Raw genomic sequence first — 15,389 nt, forward strand, 5'->3', positions numbered from 1 at the left:
ATTGCAGGACCAAAACGTCACGCCACAAAGAGATCTTCCCATGAACCAGACCCGGTCTGACATGGACTCTGATCCCGTCCCAGAGACCCGATACGCCACAGAAACCATGAACCATGAAGGTTCAGACGCACAAACTCCTGACCTTTGACCTTTGGTTAAAGTGGCTTTGAGTCTTTGAGTCCTTGAGTCTTTGAGTCATCCTGTAAGTCACTATAATGACTTATTGTGTCATAGTTATGATATGAAGTCATTATTTAGAAGACTGAAGGTGATGATTACGTCATAACGATACCTGCTGTCACGGAGCATCAGCTGTAGTATGAACCTGTTGTTGTTGTTGTTCTCTTCTCGACATGATGCAACAAGCTGCACTCTCCCCGCGGGAATCTGCCCTGAAGTGAAAACGAAAGTTATGGAAATCCCCGTTGAGCTCCTTCATAAGCAACCAGAGCTGCTCGCTCAGAGGAGAGCAGCTCAGGACCAGGAGCTCAGGACCAGGACAGCAGCTCAGGACCAGGAGCTCAGGACCAGGAGAGCAGCTCAGGACCAGGAGCTCAGGACCAGGAGAGCAGCTCAGGACCAGGAGCTCAGGACCAGGAGAGCAGCTCAGGACCAGCAGCAGAGCCCAGAGGAACTGTCTCAGGACCAGGGGACCGTCTCAGGACCAGGGAACTGTCTCAGGACCAGGGGACCAGCTCAGGACCAGGGAACTGTCTCAGGACCAGGGGACCAGCTCAGGACCAGGGAACTGTCTCAGGACCAGGGGACCAGCTCAGGACCAGGGAACTGTCTCAGGACCAGGGAACTGTCTCAGGACCAGGGAACTGTCTCAGGACCAGGGGACCAGCTCAGGACCAGGGGACCAGCTCAGGACCAGGGAACTGTCTCAGGACCAGGGGACCAGCTCAGGACCAGGGAACTGTCTCAGGACCAGGGAACTGTCTCAGGACCAGGGAACTGTCTCAGGACCAGGGGACCAGCTCAGGACCAGGGAACTGTCTCAGGACCAGGGGACCAGCTCAGGATGTCCCAGCGAGAAGGTCAAAGCTCTCTGAAAGCTTTGACACTGGAGATGATGAAGAAGAAGAGAGGAGTCAAGAGGGCCGACAGCAAGAAGCCTTTAATAGAGGACAACAACGAGGAGGAGAGAGGAGACGGTACGAGTGTTCATAGCTTTATTAATGTTTGGATCATCTATGTGAATATACGTGTACTATGTTCTCAGGGATGTGAAGTTATGTGGTTTATAGTTATGTATGTTTTTGTTTTATTGTTATAATGTTGTGTCTCTCCTTGTTTATATTGTTTCTGTTTTTACCTTTAAGTGTCTTTAAAAGCATACAAATAACATGTATTATTAATATTATCTATTAAAGCCACACAGATATAAAAGGTGTAACAACCGGTGGCAGTATTTAGCCCGAGGGCTCATAACCGGCTCATCGAGGTTCAATTATGGGATGGAAAGAACCTCGAGGCGTGTCTCCACAGGAAGTGATTCACATCGTTAGAACAACAAGCAGGTTAAGTGTAACCTGCTCAGGGTTTTCTCCCATGATCCTCTGCTTTGATCTGAAGAAACTAAACAACAATACTTCCCTCTAGTGGTGGTACATGTAGACGGTGGCATTAAAATACTGAAGTCAAGTACAAGTACCTCTCATTTGTACTTGTAGCCACACGCTACATATTACTGTAAAATACAAATGACTTATACGCATAAGTCATTTGTATTTTACAGTAATATTTACAGTGTTTTACCGTAAAAGGCTTTTAGCCTCACATGTATAGTTCATTTGTATTTTACAGTAATATTTACATTGTTTTACCGTAAAAGGCCTTTACCCTCACATGTATAGTTCATTTGTATTTTACAGTAATATTTACAGTGTTTTACCGTAAAAGGCTTTTAGCCTCACATGTATAGTTCATTTGTATTTTACAGTAATATTTACAGTGTTTTTAAAAGGCTTCATTGACTCTTTCGTAGATCACGACCTGACTAGTCTCAGCTATGACAACTCCAGCACTCCCCATGAACTAGCTCAGTTTCTGTGTGCGGCCCAGGACACGTTGACCCCCGAGGATGAAGGTCAGCGGTCTGTTGTCTGCTTCGTTCAACGCTACGTGTCCGAGCACCTCCCAAAGACTCCGCCCGACCTGGACCAGAACCTCCCGCAGCACCTGTCGGACTTGCAGGAAGCCGTGAGCTTTGAGCTGGTGAAGCTGGGTCCCTTGTTGCCCTTGTTGCAGCCGCAGAAGCCCATCGAATGCTTCCATCGCCAGACCTTCCAACACCTCGATGACCTCCTTCAGAAGGTCAGCTCCTCCCGGAACACCTTCGTGCTGATGGAGTGGGTCCTCCGTACATATCTGAGGTATCCATCTCTTTTGTTACCCTGTGTTTACCCCTTTGTTTACCCCTGTGTTTACCCCTTTGTTTACCCCTGTGTTTACCCCTGTGTTTACCCCTTTGTTTACCCCTGTGTTTACCCCTTTGTTTACCCCTGTGTTTACCCCTGTGTTTACCCCTTTGTTTACCCCTGTGTTTACCCCTTTGTTTACCCCTTTGTTTACCCCTGTGTTTACCCCTTTGTTTACCCCTGTGTTTACCCCTGTGTTTACCCCTTTGTTTACCCCTTTGTTTACCCCTGTGTTTACCCCTTTGTTTACCCCTGTGTTTACCCCTTTGTTTACCCCTGTGTTTACCCCTGTGTTTTCCCCTTTGTTTACCCCTGTGTTTACCCCTGTGTTTTCCCCTTTGTTTACCCCTGTGTTTACCCCTTTGTTTACCCCTTTGTTTACCCCTTTGTTTACCTCGGCCTCAACGGGCCTTAGAGACACGCCTTTATTTCTCCTTCGCTCTGATTGGTTTCCTTTGTTCAGTGTTATTTGGACTGCATTATTCCTATCAGATGAGATAAAATAATCTTTTATTAGCAGCAAACAGAAAAGTTCACACGAGAGACATAGTGAGAGAAATCAAAAAAGTAATTAACAGTAGAAGAATATTAAAATAAAAAGTAGAAAAGGTAACAAAATTACACAATAACTAACATATAACTACAAATATTTAGTCTATAATTTGGGCTGTTATTTGGCATACAGCCTTTAATTTGGTAAATACTTATTGACATTTCTATTGAGCATTAACACATAACATTGTTTTCATACATCATGACCTGCAACCGGACAGTTTTGGGATGAACAACAATCTTTCTGAGAGTTTATACAAGAAGATTGATTGAACTTAGCTGAGCAGTTAGCTTAGCTTAGCACAAAGACTGGGAACAGGGGGAAACAGCTAGCCTAGCTCTTCTTGTGTCTCTGTCATTGTCTCTCAATAGAAGAACATTTGATGCAGAATTGAAACTGGCTGCTTCTCAGTTATGACGTTATCATGTGTGCCCGTCCAGTCAGGGGCTGCTGGGTCATCCTGACCTCCAGGACCTGGACCCCATAGCGAAAGTGGACCTCCTGCTGTTCACCGACTGGGTGTCGAGGGCAGAGGTCAAGCTGCTTCAAACGGTGCAGGTGAGGAAACTAATAAACACATCATCGTATTAACAGATACTAATATTGAGCCTCTTACCCCGGTTGAACACAGGTGATAATACAACTGCAACACACCTGTTCCCCTCAGCTTGATGTTGATTGGCTGTTGCCGCTCAGGCCGGCAAACAGCCAATCAGATTACAGTCTCATTAGCAACGGCTTTAGCGCCATTAAAGCTGCATTCAAAACTATATGCAGCACCTTAAGTGGCAGAATTATGATGAATGTCAGCAGCAACCAATGATTTATTTTGATGTCAAGCCTTAATTCAGAATTATATTATTTATCATAATTACTCAGTCAGCAATACTAAAGCCACGCTTATTTTCTGATGTATTTCTGTGTGTATTTTTGGGTTCTCAGGCAGAAATCAGCCGGTCCCTGAAGAATGTTCTGCAGGAAAATCACGAAGCTCACGATGAATTTTACGTGGACACAATTCAGGTACTGAGTGACCATATGTGTGTGTATATATATATATATATATAATTATAATTATATATATTTATATAATTATATATAATATTATATATATAATAATAATATAATTATATACAGTATATTTAATTATATATAATTATATAAATATATATAATGAGTAAGATCTTTGTGCACAACTTTATTTAGAGCATTTCTATTTGTAATATTCTATTTGTCTGTCTATTTATTGCATAATAATATTGCTTCCTTTGTGCCTGTAGTGCATTGACGCCATGCCCAGGGAAGCACTCAAAATCAGCCCCACGCTGTCTGATCGGGTGCAGAAGGTCTGTTTCCAAGAGCTGCTGACCTTTCTGACAAGGTGAGGATCCATGATAGATTTGCACATTGACTTTATGACCATGGACATCAGTACGTTGCATTGCTGAGGCTCCATGTCTCCTTTGGTGTGAAGGTACACCGCGAAGCAGACTGACCTTTGTAAAAAAGCAAAAATGAACAAACCAGAAACAAAAGCCTTCTTCGAGACGTTGAGCAACTGTAAGAGATTCAAGTGAGTATCATCAGCTCCCTTCAGACTGGTTTCCTTTTAAGCTTTAATATTTAGTTGCTAACAAGGTTTTATAATAAAAAGCACTCTCTAAACAGCCAACGCCACATAGAAATGTAGTTAAAATGCGTGAATCAGCACAAAGTTAAACAATAGATCCGATGAAGATGGATGACGAAGATGTTTGTGGTATTTCTTCTCAGGCAGCACGTCCAGACCAAAGATGGAGACAAAGAACTCGTCAGCCAAGCTCTGGCAACGCTTAACAAAATGGAGGCTTTTACTTTGAAACTCCTGATGGAACTCGTGTCTGACAGCGCAGAGGTAGAGCCCAGACAGACTTCCTCACATCGACCTTTGAGACGTCAAACTAACGTTGTGTGTCGTTACATGGCAGAGCCACCTGCAGAGGTACTTCAAACGGGGTGACGGGGCGTTCCTCTTCTTGATCCAGGAAGTCAGGACTCTTTTCTCCGACCTGTCGAGTTATCAGGACGTGCAAACGGTACGTCACCAACATTTGGGATCTTCTAACGAAACACTTCCTGTGCAGCTGTGTTTTGATTCAGGCATAATGTCAAATCTTCTTCGTCCTTGATCACCAATTCCTCTTAATACCTTCTTTACATGATAGTAACTTTCTTTGGTGTGCATTTTAATTATTGAAACATGCTCTATTTAAGATACATAAACATTTCCATTCAAAAGACACAAGGCAAAGGAAGATCAATGTTCCATCTTTGATACAATTATAGAGAGGAAAGATTCACCTGACCGATTCATGAGCGTATAGACAAGGAACCCAAAAGGAAACGATATTACATGCAGAAACAAACAAACAAACAAACAATGTTTGTGTCTCAGTGTGTTTGTGTTTGTGTCTCAATGTGTTTGTGTTTCAATGTGTCTCAATGTGTTTGTGTCTCAATGTGTCTCAATGTGTTTGTGTCTCCATGTGTTTGTGTCTCAATGTGTCTCAATGTGTTTGTGTCTCAATGTGTTTGTGTCTCAATGTGTCTCAATGTGTTTGTGTCTCAATGTGTTTGTGTCTCAATGTGTCTCAATGTGTTTGTGTCTCAATGTGTTTGTGTCTCAATGTGTTTGTGTCTCAATGTGTTTGTGTCTCAATGTGTTTGTGTTTCAATGTGTCTCAATGTGTTTGTGTTTCAATGTGTCTCAATGTGTTTGTGTCTCAATGTGTTTGTGTCTCAATGTGTCTCAATGTGTTTGTGTTTCAATGTGTCTCAATGTGTTTGTGTCTCCATGTGTTTGTGTCTCAATGTGTCTCAATGTGTTTGTGTCTCAATGTGTCTCAATGTGTTTGTGTTTCAATGTGTCTCAATGTGTTTGTGTCTCAATGTGTTTGTGTCTCAATGTGTCTCAATGTGTTTGTGTCTCCATGTGTTTGTGTCTCAATGTGTCTCAATGTGTCTCAATGTGTTTGTGTCTCAATGTGTCTCAATGTGTTTGTGTCTCCATGTGTCTCAATGTGTTTGTGTCTCAATGTGTCTCAATGTGTTTGTGTTTCAATGTGTCTCAATGTGTTTGTGTCTCCATGTGTTTGTGTCTCAATGTGTCTCAATGTGTTTGTGTTTCAATGTGTCTCAATGTGTTTGTGTCTCCATGTGTTTGTGTCTCAATGTGTCTCAATGTGTCTCAATGTGTTTGTGTCTCAATGTGTCTCAATGTGTTTGTGTCTCCATGTGTCTCAATGTGTTTGTGTCTCAATGTGTCTCAATGTGTTTGTGTCTCAATGTGTCTCAATGTGTCTCAATGTGTCTCCATGTGTTTGTGTCTCAATGTGTCTCCATGTGTTTGTGTCTCAATGTGTCTCAATGTGTCTCCATGTGTTTGTGTCTCAATGTGTTTGTGTCTCAATGTGTTTGTGTCTCAATGTGTTTGTGTCTCCATGTGTTTGTGTCTCAATGTGTTTGTGTCTCAATGTGTTTGTGTCTCCATGTGTCTCAATGTGTTTGTGTTTCAATGTGTCTCAATGTGTTTGTGTCTCCATGTGTTTGTGTCTCAATGTGTCTCAATGTGTTTGTGTCTCAATGTGTCTCCATGTGTTTGTGTCTCAATGTGTCTCCATGTGTTTGTGTCTCAATGTGTCTCAATGTGTTTGTGTTTCAATGTGTCTCAATGTGTTTGTGTTTCAATGTGTCTCAATGTGTTTGTGTCTCCATGTGTCTCAATGTGTTTGTGTCTCAATGTGTCTCAATGTGTTTGTGTTTCAATGTGTCTCAATGTGTTTGTGTTTCAATGTGTCTCAATGTGTTTGTGTCTCCATGTGTCTCAATGTGTTTGTGTTTCAATGTGTCTCAATGTGTTTGTGTCTCAATGTGTTTGTGTCTCAATGTGTTTGTGTCTCCATGTGTCTCAATGTGTTTGTGTCTCAATGTGTCTCCATGTGTTTGTGTCTCCATGTGTCTCAATGTGTTTGTGTCTCAATGTGTCTCCATGTGTTTGTGTCTCAATGTGTTTGTGTCTCCATGTGTCTCCATGTGTTTGTGTTTCAATGTGTCTCAATGTGTTTGTGTCTCAATGTGTCTCCATGTGTTTGTGTCTCCATGTGTCTCAATGTGTTTGTGTCTCAATGTGTCTCAATGTGTTTGTGTCTCAATGTGTCTCAATGTGTTTGTGTCTCAATGTGTCTCCATGTGTTTGTGTCTCCATGTGTCTCAATGTGTTTGTGTCTCAATGTGTCTCAATGTGTTTGTGTCTCAATGTGTCTCAATGTGTTTGTGTCTCAATGTGTCTCAAAATGTCTGTGTCTCAATGTGTCTCAATGTGTTTGTGTCTCAATGTGTTTGTGTTTCAATGTGTCTCCATGTGTTTGTGTCTCCATGTGTCTCAATGTGTTTGTGTTTCAATGTGTCTCAATGTGTTTGTGTCTCAATGTGTCTCAATGTGTTTGTGTCTCCATGTGTCTCAATGTGTTTGTGTCTCCATGTGTCTCAATGTGTTTGTGTTTCAATGTGTCTCAATGTGTTTGTGTCTCAATGTGTCTCAATGTGTTTGTGTCTCAATGTGTCTCAATGTGTCTCAATGTGTCTCCATGTGTTTGTGTCTCAATGTGTCTCCATGTGTTTGTGTCTCAATGTGTCTCAATGTGTCTCCATGTGTTTGTGTCTCAATGTGTCTCAATGTGTCTCCATGTGTTTGTGTCTCAATGTGTTTGTGTCTCAATGTGTCTCAATGTGTCTCCATGTGTTTGTCTCTTAATGTGTCTCAATGTGTTTGTGTTTCAATGTGTCTCAATGTGTTTGTGTTTCAATGTGTCTCAATGTGTTTGTGTCTCAATGTGTCTCAATGTGTTTGTGTTTCAATGTGTCTCAATGTGTTTGTGTTTCAATGTGTCTCAATGTGTTTGTGTCTCCATGTGTCTCAATGTGTTTGTGTTTCAATGTGTCTCAATGTGTTTGTGTCTCCATGTGTCTCCATGTGTTTGTGTCTCAATGTGTCTCAATGTGTCTCCATGTGTTTGTGTCTCAATGTGTTTGTGTCTCAATGTGTCTCAATGTGTTTGTGTCTCAATGTGTCTCAATGTGTTTGTGTCTCCATGTGTCTCAATGTGTTTGTGTCTCCATGTGTCTCAATGTGTTTGTGTCTCAATGTGTTTGTGTCTCAATGTGTTTGTGTCTCAATGTGTTTGTGTCTCAATGTGTCTCCATGTGTTTGTGTCTCAATGTGTCTCAATGTGTTTGTGTCTCCATGTGTTTGTGTCTCAATGTGTTTGTGTCTCCATGTGTCTCAATGTGTTTGTGTCTCAATGTGTCTCAATGTGTTTGTGTCTCAATGTGTCTCAATGTGTCTCCATGTGTTTGTGTCTCAATGTGTCTCAATGTGTTTGTGTCTCAATGTGTCTCAATGTGTTTGTGTTTCAATGTGTTTGTGTCTCAATGTGTTTGTGTCTCAATGTGTCTCAATGTGTTGTGTCTCAATGTGTCTCAATGTGTTTGTGTCTCAATGTGTCTCTATGTGTCTGTGTCTCCATGTGTCTCAATGTGTTTGTGTCTCAATGTGTTTGTGTCTCAATGTGTTTGTGTCTCAATGTGTTTGTGTCTCAATGTGTCTCAATGTGTCTCAATATGTTTGTGTCTCAATGTGTTTGTGTCTCAATGTGTTTGTGTCTCAATGTGTCTCAATGTGTCTCAATGTGTTTGTGTCTCAATGTGTCTCAATGTGTTTGTGTCTCAATGTGTCTCAATGTGTCTGTGTCTCAATGTGTCTCAATGTGTTTGTGTCTCAATGTGTCTCAATGTGTTTGTGTCTCAATGTGTCTCCATGTGTCTCCATGTGTCTCAATGTGTCTGTATCTCAATGTGTCTCCATGTGTCTGTGTCTCCATGTGTCTCAATGTGTCTCCATGTGTCTGTGTCTCAATGTGTCTCAATGTGTTTGTGTCTCAATGTGTCTCCATGTGTCTCAATGTGTCTCAATGTGTCTGTGTCTCAATGTGTCTCCATGTGTCTCAATGTGTCTCAATGTGTCTGTGTCTCAATGTGTCTCAATGTGTCTCAATGTGTTTGTGTCTCAATGTGTCTCAATGTGTCTGTGTCTCCATGTGTCTCAATGTGTCTGTGTCTCAATGTGTCTCCATGTGTCTCCATGTGTCTCAATGTGTCTGTGTCTCAATGTGTCTCCATGTGTCTGTGTCTCCATGTGTCTCCATGTGTCTCAATGTGTCTCAATGTGTTTGTGTCTCAATGTGTCTCCATGTGTCTCAATGTGTCTGTGTCTCCATGTGTCTCAATGTGTCTCAATGTGTCTGTGTCTCCATGTGTCTCAATGTGTCTGTGTCTCAATGTGTCTCCATGTGTCTCCATGTGTCTCAATGTGTCTGTGTCTCAATGTGTCTCCATGTGTCTCCATGTGTCTCAATGTGTCTCAATGTGTTTGTGTCTCAATGTGTCTCAATGTGTTTGTGTCTCAATGTGTCTCAATGTGTTTGTGTTTCAATGTGTTTGTGTCTCAATGTGTCTCAATGTGTTTGTGTCTCAATGTGTCTCAATGTGTCTCAATGTGTTTGTGTCTCAATGTGTCTCAATGTGTCTGTGTCTCAATGTGTTTGTGTCTCAATGTGTCTCAATGTGTTTGTGTCTCAATGTGTCTCAATGTGTCTGTGTCTCAATGTGTCTCAATGTGTTTGTGTCTCAATGTGTTTGTGTCTCAATGTGTCTCCATGTGTCTCAATGTGTCTCAATGTGTCTGTGTCTCCATGTGTCTGTATCTCAATGTGTCTCCATGTGTCTCAATGTGTCTCAATGTGTCTGTGTCTCAATGTGTCTCAATGTGTTTGTGTCTCAATGTGTCTCCATGTGTCTCAATGTGTCTCAATGTGTCTGTGTCTCCATGTGTCTCAATGTGTCTGTGTCTCAATGTGTCTGTGTCTCAATGTGTTTGTGTCTCAATGTGTCTCCATGTGTCTCAATGTGTCTCAATGTGTCTCCATGTGTCTCCATGTGTCTGTGTCTCAATGTGTCTCCATGTGTCTCAATGTGTCTCAATGTGTCTGTGTCTCAATGTGTTTGTGTCTCAATGTGTCTGTGTGTCAATGTGTCTCAATGTGTCTCCATGTGTCTCCATGTGTCTGTGTCTCAATGTGTCTCCATGTGTCTCAATGTGTCTGTGTCTCAATGTGTCTCCATGTGTCTCAATGTGTCTGTGTCTCAATGTGTCTGTGTGTCAATGTGTCTCAATGTGTCTCCATGTGTCTCCATGTGTCTGTGTCTCAATGTGTCTCAATGTGTCTCCATGTGTCTCCATGTGTCTGTGTCTCAATGTGTTTGTGTCTCAATGTGTCTGTGTGTCAATGTGTCTCAATGTGTCTCCATGTGTCTCCATGTGTCTCAATGTGTCTGTGTCTCAATGTGTCTCCATGTGTCTCCATGTGTCTCAATGTGTCTGTGTCTCAATGTGTTTGTGTCTCAATGTGTCTGTGTGTCAATGTGTCTCAATGTGTCTCCATGTGTCTCCATGTGTCTGTGTCTCAATGTGTCTCCATGTGTCTCAATGTGTCTCAATGTGTCTCCATGTGTCTCCATGTGTCTGTGTCTCCATGTGTCTCAATGTGTCTGTGTCTCCATGTGTCTCAATGTGTCTCCATGTGTCTGTGTCTCCATGTGTCTCAATGTGTCTGTGTCTCCATGTGTCTCAATGTGTCTCAATGTGTCTCAATGTGTCTCCATGTGTCTCCATGTGTCTCAATGTGTCTGTGTCTCAATGTGTCTCAATGTGTCTCCATGTGTCTGTGTCTCTGGTTCTTCCTCTCAGGTGGTGATGGATGAGGCCTACCAGCGCATCGTTCACGTCTACCTCAAGCGTCTCGTCAGCACCAGGCTGCGCGCCCTGAGGAAGCGCTGGCACACCGACGTCGGACAAACAGTCACTCAGAACGTGGAGCTGCTCCACGACACCGTCTCAGACATGGTGAGCATTACCGGCTGCATGGAACCCCCTCGGAACCGCGTGCCCAGTAGTCTTTGTTCTAATGGGTTAGTCTTTGTGCTACTGGACTAGTCTTTGTTCTAATGGGCTAGTCTTTGTCCTACTGGACTAGTCCATGTTCTAATGGGTTAGTCTTTGTGCTACTGGACTAGTCTTTGTTCTAATGGGTTAGTCTTTGTCCTACTGGACTAGTCCATGTTCTAATGGGTTAGTCTTTGTGCTACTGGACTAGTCTTTGTTCTAATGGGTTAGTCTTTGTCCTACTGGACTAGTCCATGTTCTAATGGGTTAGTCTTTGTGCTAATGGGTTAGTCTTTGTGCTACTGGACTAGTCTTTGTTCTAATGGGCTAGTCTTTGTCCTACTGGACTAGTCCATGTTCTAATTAATTAGTCTTTGTGCTACTGGACTAGTCTTTGTTCTAATGAGTTAGTCTTTGTGCTACTGGGCTAGACTTTGTTCTAATGGGTTAGTCTTTGTTCTAATGAGTTAGTCTTTGTGCTACTGGGCTGCATGGACCCTCCTCTGACCCGTGTGCCGTGGCTTGTTTCAGGCTCCGGGTGTCGCTCAGCGGAACCGCATGCTGCTGATGGTCCAAGAGCTGCTGGAATGCCAAGACCTCGAGGCCACCAAGATGACGGCGGGAAGGATGCTAGACTGTGACGCGTCGAGGTAAATATGACTTATGTCCTTCACCCACATCTATGGAAGATATGTTTGAGCTTTTGTGCTACTGGGTTAGCCTTTGTGCTACTGGGTTAGTCGTTGTGCTACTGGGTTAGTCGTTATGCTACTGGGCTAGTCTTTGTTCTACTGGGTTAGTCTTTATGCTACTGGGCTAGTCTTTGTTCTACTGAGCTAGTCTTTGTGCTACTGGGCTAGTCTTTGTTCTACTGGGTTAGTCTTTATGCTACTGGGTTAGTCTTTGTTCTACTGGGTTAGCCTTTGTGCTACTGGGTTAGTCGTTATGCTACTGGGCTAGTCTTTGTGCTACTGGGTTAGTCGTTATGCTACTGGGCTAGTCTTTGTTCTACTGGGTTAGCCTTTGTGCTACTGTGTTAGTCGTTATGCTAATGGGCTAGTCGTTATGCTACTGGGCTAGTCTTTGTTCTACTGGGTTAGTCTTTGTTCTACTGGGTTAGCCTTTGTGCTACTGGGTTAGTCGTTATGCTACTGGGATAGTCTTTGTTCTACTGGGTTAGTCTTTGTTCTACTGGGTTAGCCTTTGTTCTACTGGGTTTGTCTTTGTGCTACTGGGTTAGTCTTTGTTCTACTGGGTTAGTCTTTGTTCTACTGGGTTAGTCTTTGTTCTACTGGGTTAGTCTTTGTTCTACTGGGCTCATGAATAAATTGCCTTCTGGATTTCACTGATAATACATTTGTCCTTGTTTTCTTTTCTTTTTTGTTACAAGTTGTTTGTGTTTTGTTGTTGTCAGTTGTTTACTATCCTAACAGTTATTTTTAAATGGCGGTTGCCGATGCTGCGTCTCACTAACTCCTCCTGGCGTTCCTTCTACAGCGATGACCTGGAGCTCCTGCCCGCGCTGCTGGAATGGAAAGGTCTTTCTAAAAGTAACATCAGGACTGTGAAGTCTACCCTGGAGGGCCTCCCTGGCTTCAAACCCAGACCTCCATCTTGCTTCTTCTGCTTCGCTTAAAAAAAGGACAGATCTCAAATATGACGTAAAGAATGAGAATCAGTCGTGTTACAGATGGTTTGTTATGGATACGACGCAAACGGAAGTCTATCTCCAGGAAGTCACGGATTTCCTTTCACGTGTTGTTGTCGTTTCAGGAAAGTTGATTTTTTAAAAGTCTTGTTTCTTGCTGTATGCAGTGTAAATGCTAATATGCAAATCAATGAACTTTGGGTTTTATTGGTTGTTAAAGGTGTTTACGTTCTTAAATATGGACTGAGGTTGAAAAAAACTTATGTTTCAAGACATTTGCACATTGTTAACAGTAAAATTGTATTTTGTGCAAAAGACTGTACTTTAAGTTTTACATATTTCAGATCTGCGCATCTTTTGTTGCATTAAGTTTGCACGATTTGTCAGTCTGAAGTACACAAAAAGCTGGTGACGCCATCTTTCTAAACACAGAAACCAGGCTGTAAACCTCTTTCTGATGTAAAGTGGGATGACAAATCTAAGGTTAGCCTCTGAGCTACTATGTTAGCCTTTGTGCTACTGAGTTAGCCTCTGAGCTACTATATTAGTCTTTGTCCTACAGAGTAAGCCTTTGTGTTACTGAGTTAGCTTATGTGGTACTGAGTTAGCCTTTGTGCTAATATGTTAGCCTTTGTGCTACTGAGTTAGCTTTTGTGCTACTGAGTTAGTCTTTGTGGTACTGAGTTAGCCTTTGTGCTACTATGTTAGCCTTTGTGGTGCTACAATGTTACCCTTTGTGCTACTGAGTTAGCCTGTGTGCTACTAAGTTAGCATTTGTGGTACTGAGTTAGCCTGTCTGCTACTGAGTTAGCCTTTGTGTTTTCCTAACAATTCCTTGAAAGTTCCCGGGACAGAACTGTTAGCCTTTGTGTTACTGAGTTAGCTTATGTGGTACTGAGTTAGCCTTTGTGCTAATATGTTAGCCTTTGTGCTACTGAGTTAGCCTGTGTGCTACTAAGTTAGCATTTGTGGTACTGAATTAGCCTGTCTGCTACTGAGTTAGCCTTTGTGTTTTCCTAACAATTCCTTGAAAGTTCCCGGTACAGAACTGTTAGCCTTTGTGTTACTGAGTTAGCTTATGTGGTACTGAGTTAGCCTTTGTGCTAATATGTTAGCCTTTGTGCTACTGAGTTAGCCTGTGTGCTACTGAGTTAGCTTTTGTGCTACTGAGTTAGTCTTTGTGGTACTGAGTTAGCCTTTGTGCTACTATATTAGCATTTGTGGTACTGAGTTAGCCTGTCTGCTACTGAGTTAGCCTTTGTGTTTTCCTAACAATTCCTTGAAAGTTCCCGGTACAGAACTGTTAGCCTTTGTGTTACTGAGTTAGCTTATGTGGTACTGAGTTAGCCTTTGTGCTAATAAGTTAGCCTTTGTGCTACTGAGTTAGCCTGTGTGCTACTGAGTTAGCCTTTGTGATACCATGTTAGCCTTTGTGGTGCTACAATGTTACCCTTTGTGCTACTGAGTTAGCCTTTGTGTTTTCCTAACAATTCCTTGAAAGTTCCCGGTACAGAACTGTTAGCCTTTGTGTTACTGAGTTAGCTTATGTGGTACTGAGTTAGCCTTTGTGCTAATAAGTTAGCCTTTGTGCTACTGAGTTACCCTTTGTGCTACTGAGTTAGCCTGTGTGCTACTGAGTTAGCCTTTGTGTTTTCCTAACAATTCCTTGAAAGTTCCCGGTACAGAACTGCATCTCATTTTTGTTGTTGTTGTTGAGCTCCGAACAAAGAACAAAGAATTTAAAGGCAGAGGGAACAAAATGACTCAAACCCTGAAAACGTTTCAAGCTCTTTATGTGCTGAAGAAGTTGAAATGCACTGATGAAGATACTCTGTGTCTCTGTTATAATATTATTTATTTATATGAATACGTCACTGTTAAAAGAAAAGATTCTTCTGTTTTCTTAAACATTTGTTCTGAGTAGAGTAAAGGTATATTTTTTTGTACTCTATTCTTATATAACTCTTTAATAATGCATTTGTGGCAGGGGTGTGTGGTTAGGCTCAGCTGTAGAGTGGGTGGAGCGGGGATGTGGTTCAGGGAACAGTGCCAATGATGTCTAATCAGTCTCAGCTGGGGCTGATCTGTCTGTCTCTTCCCAATAAAGAGCAGGAGGGACTGAGAGGAGTCACTCAGCTGTATGGTGCTTGTTGCCAATAAAAGGGGTTTTGAACTACACCAAGCTGTGTTGCTGCAGCTGTTGAATCCGAGACTCACCGGGTAACGGGGTAACGGTTACAGCATTCCATTTACACTACAGATACGTTTTGTGTGAGCATTGGTTTACTGGTTTTACTGGTTTGGTTTACTGGTTTTACTGGTTTGGTTTACTGGTTTTACTGGTTTGGTTTACTGGTTTCATTCCCGGTACAAAGTTATATTTTCTGCTTCAATGTAACAGTTCATGCTTTTGTATTTTATTAATGTTGTTTATTGTCTTCTTCTGTGGTGGTTATTTATTTACACAAGCTTATGAATGGGGTTAAAGGAACACACACACACACACAAAACACACACAGCAAAAGCAATTAATAAAATGATTCAATGAATAATCTTTTCCTGTGTGTTCATTGCAGCGTCACCAGATGGCGTCAAACGGACAAAAAGGGACCAAACTGATCTCAGAACAGTGGTTCTCGATCTGGGGGTTGGAGCCTCTTACAGGTTGCTCAACGGCGCCTCGATTATCAATCACCTTTACCCAGCATGCACCTGTGAAAACAACAA

The 15,389-nt window shown here is 42.2% G+C and overlaps 1 protein-coding gene across 1 annotated transcript; it reads left to right on the forward strand.

Moving 5' to 3' along the window:
- The first annotated feature begins 412 nt into the window (after positions 1–412).
- si:dkey-196h17.9 (exocyst complex component 3) lies at positions 413–15,152 on the forward strand. Its single transcript, XM_034563586.1, has 11 exons — positions 413–1,157; positions 1,991–2,378; positions 3,417–3,534; positions 3,919–3,999; positions 4,257–4,357; positions 4,451–4,549; positions 4,750–4,870; positions 4,944–5,051; positions 10,820–10,975; positions 11,546–11,664; positions 12,512–15,152. Exons 1-11 carry the CDS (start codon positions 413–415, stop codon positions 12,648–12,650), a joined length of 2,175 nt encoding a protein of 724 aa, XP_034419477.1. The 3' UTR covers positions 12,651–15,152.
- The last annotated feature ends 237 nt before the right edge of the window (positions 15,153–15,389 follow it).

This window comes from Cyclopterus lumpus, chromosome 22, assembly GCF_009769545.1.
Source record: "Cyclopterus lumpus isolate fCycLum1 chromosome 22, fCycLum1.pri, whole genome shotgun sequence".
NCBI classification, from domain to species: Eukaryota; Metazoa; Chordata; class Actinopteri; order Perciformes; family Cyclopteridae; genus Cyclopterus; species Cyclopterus lumpus.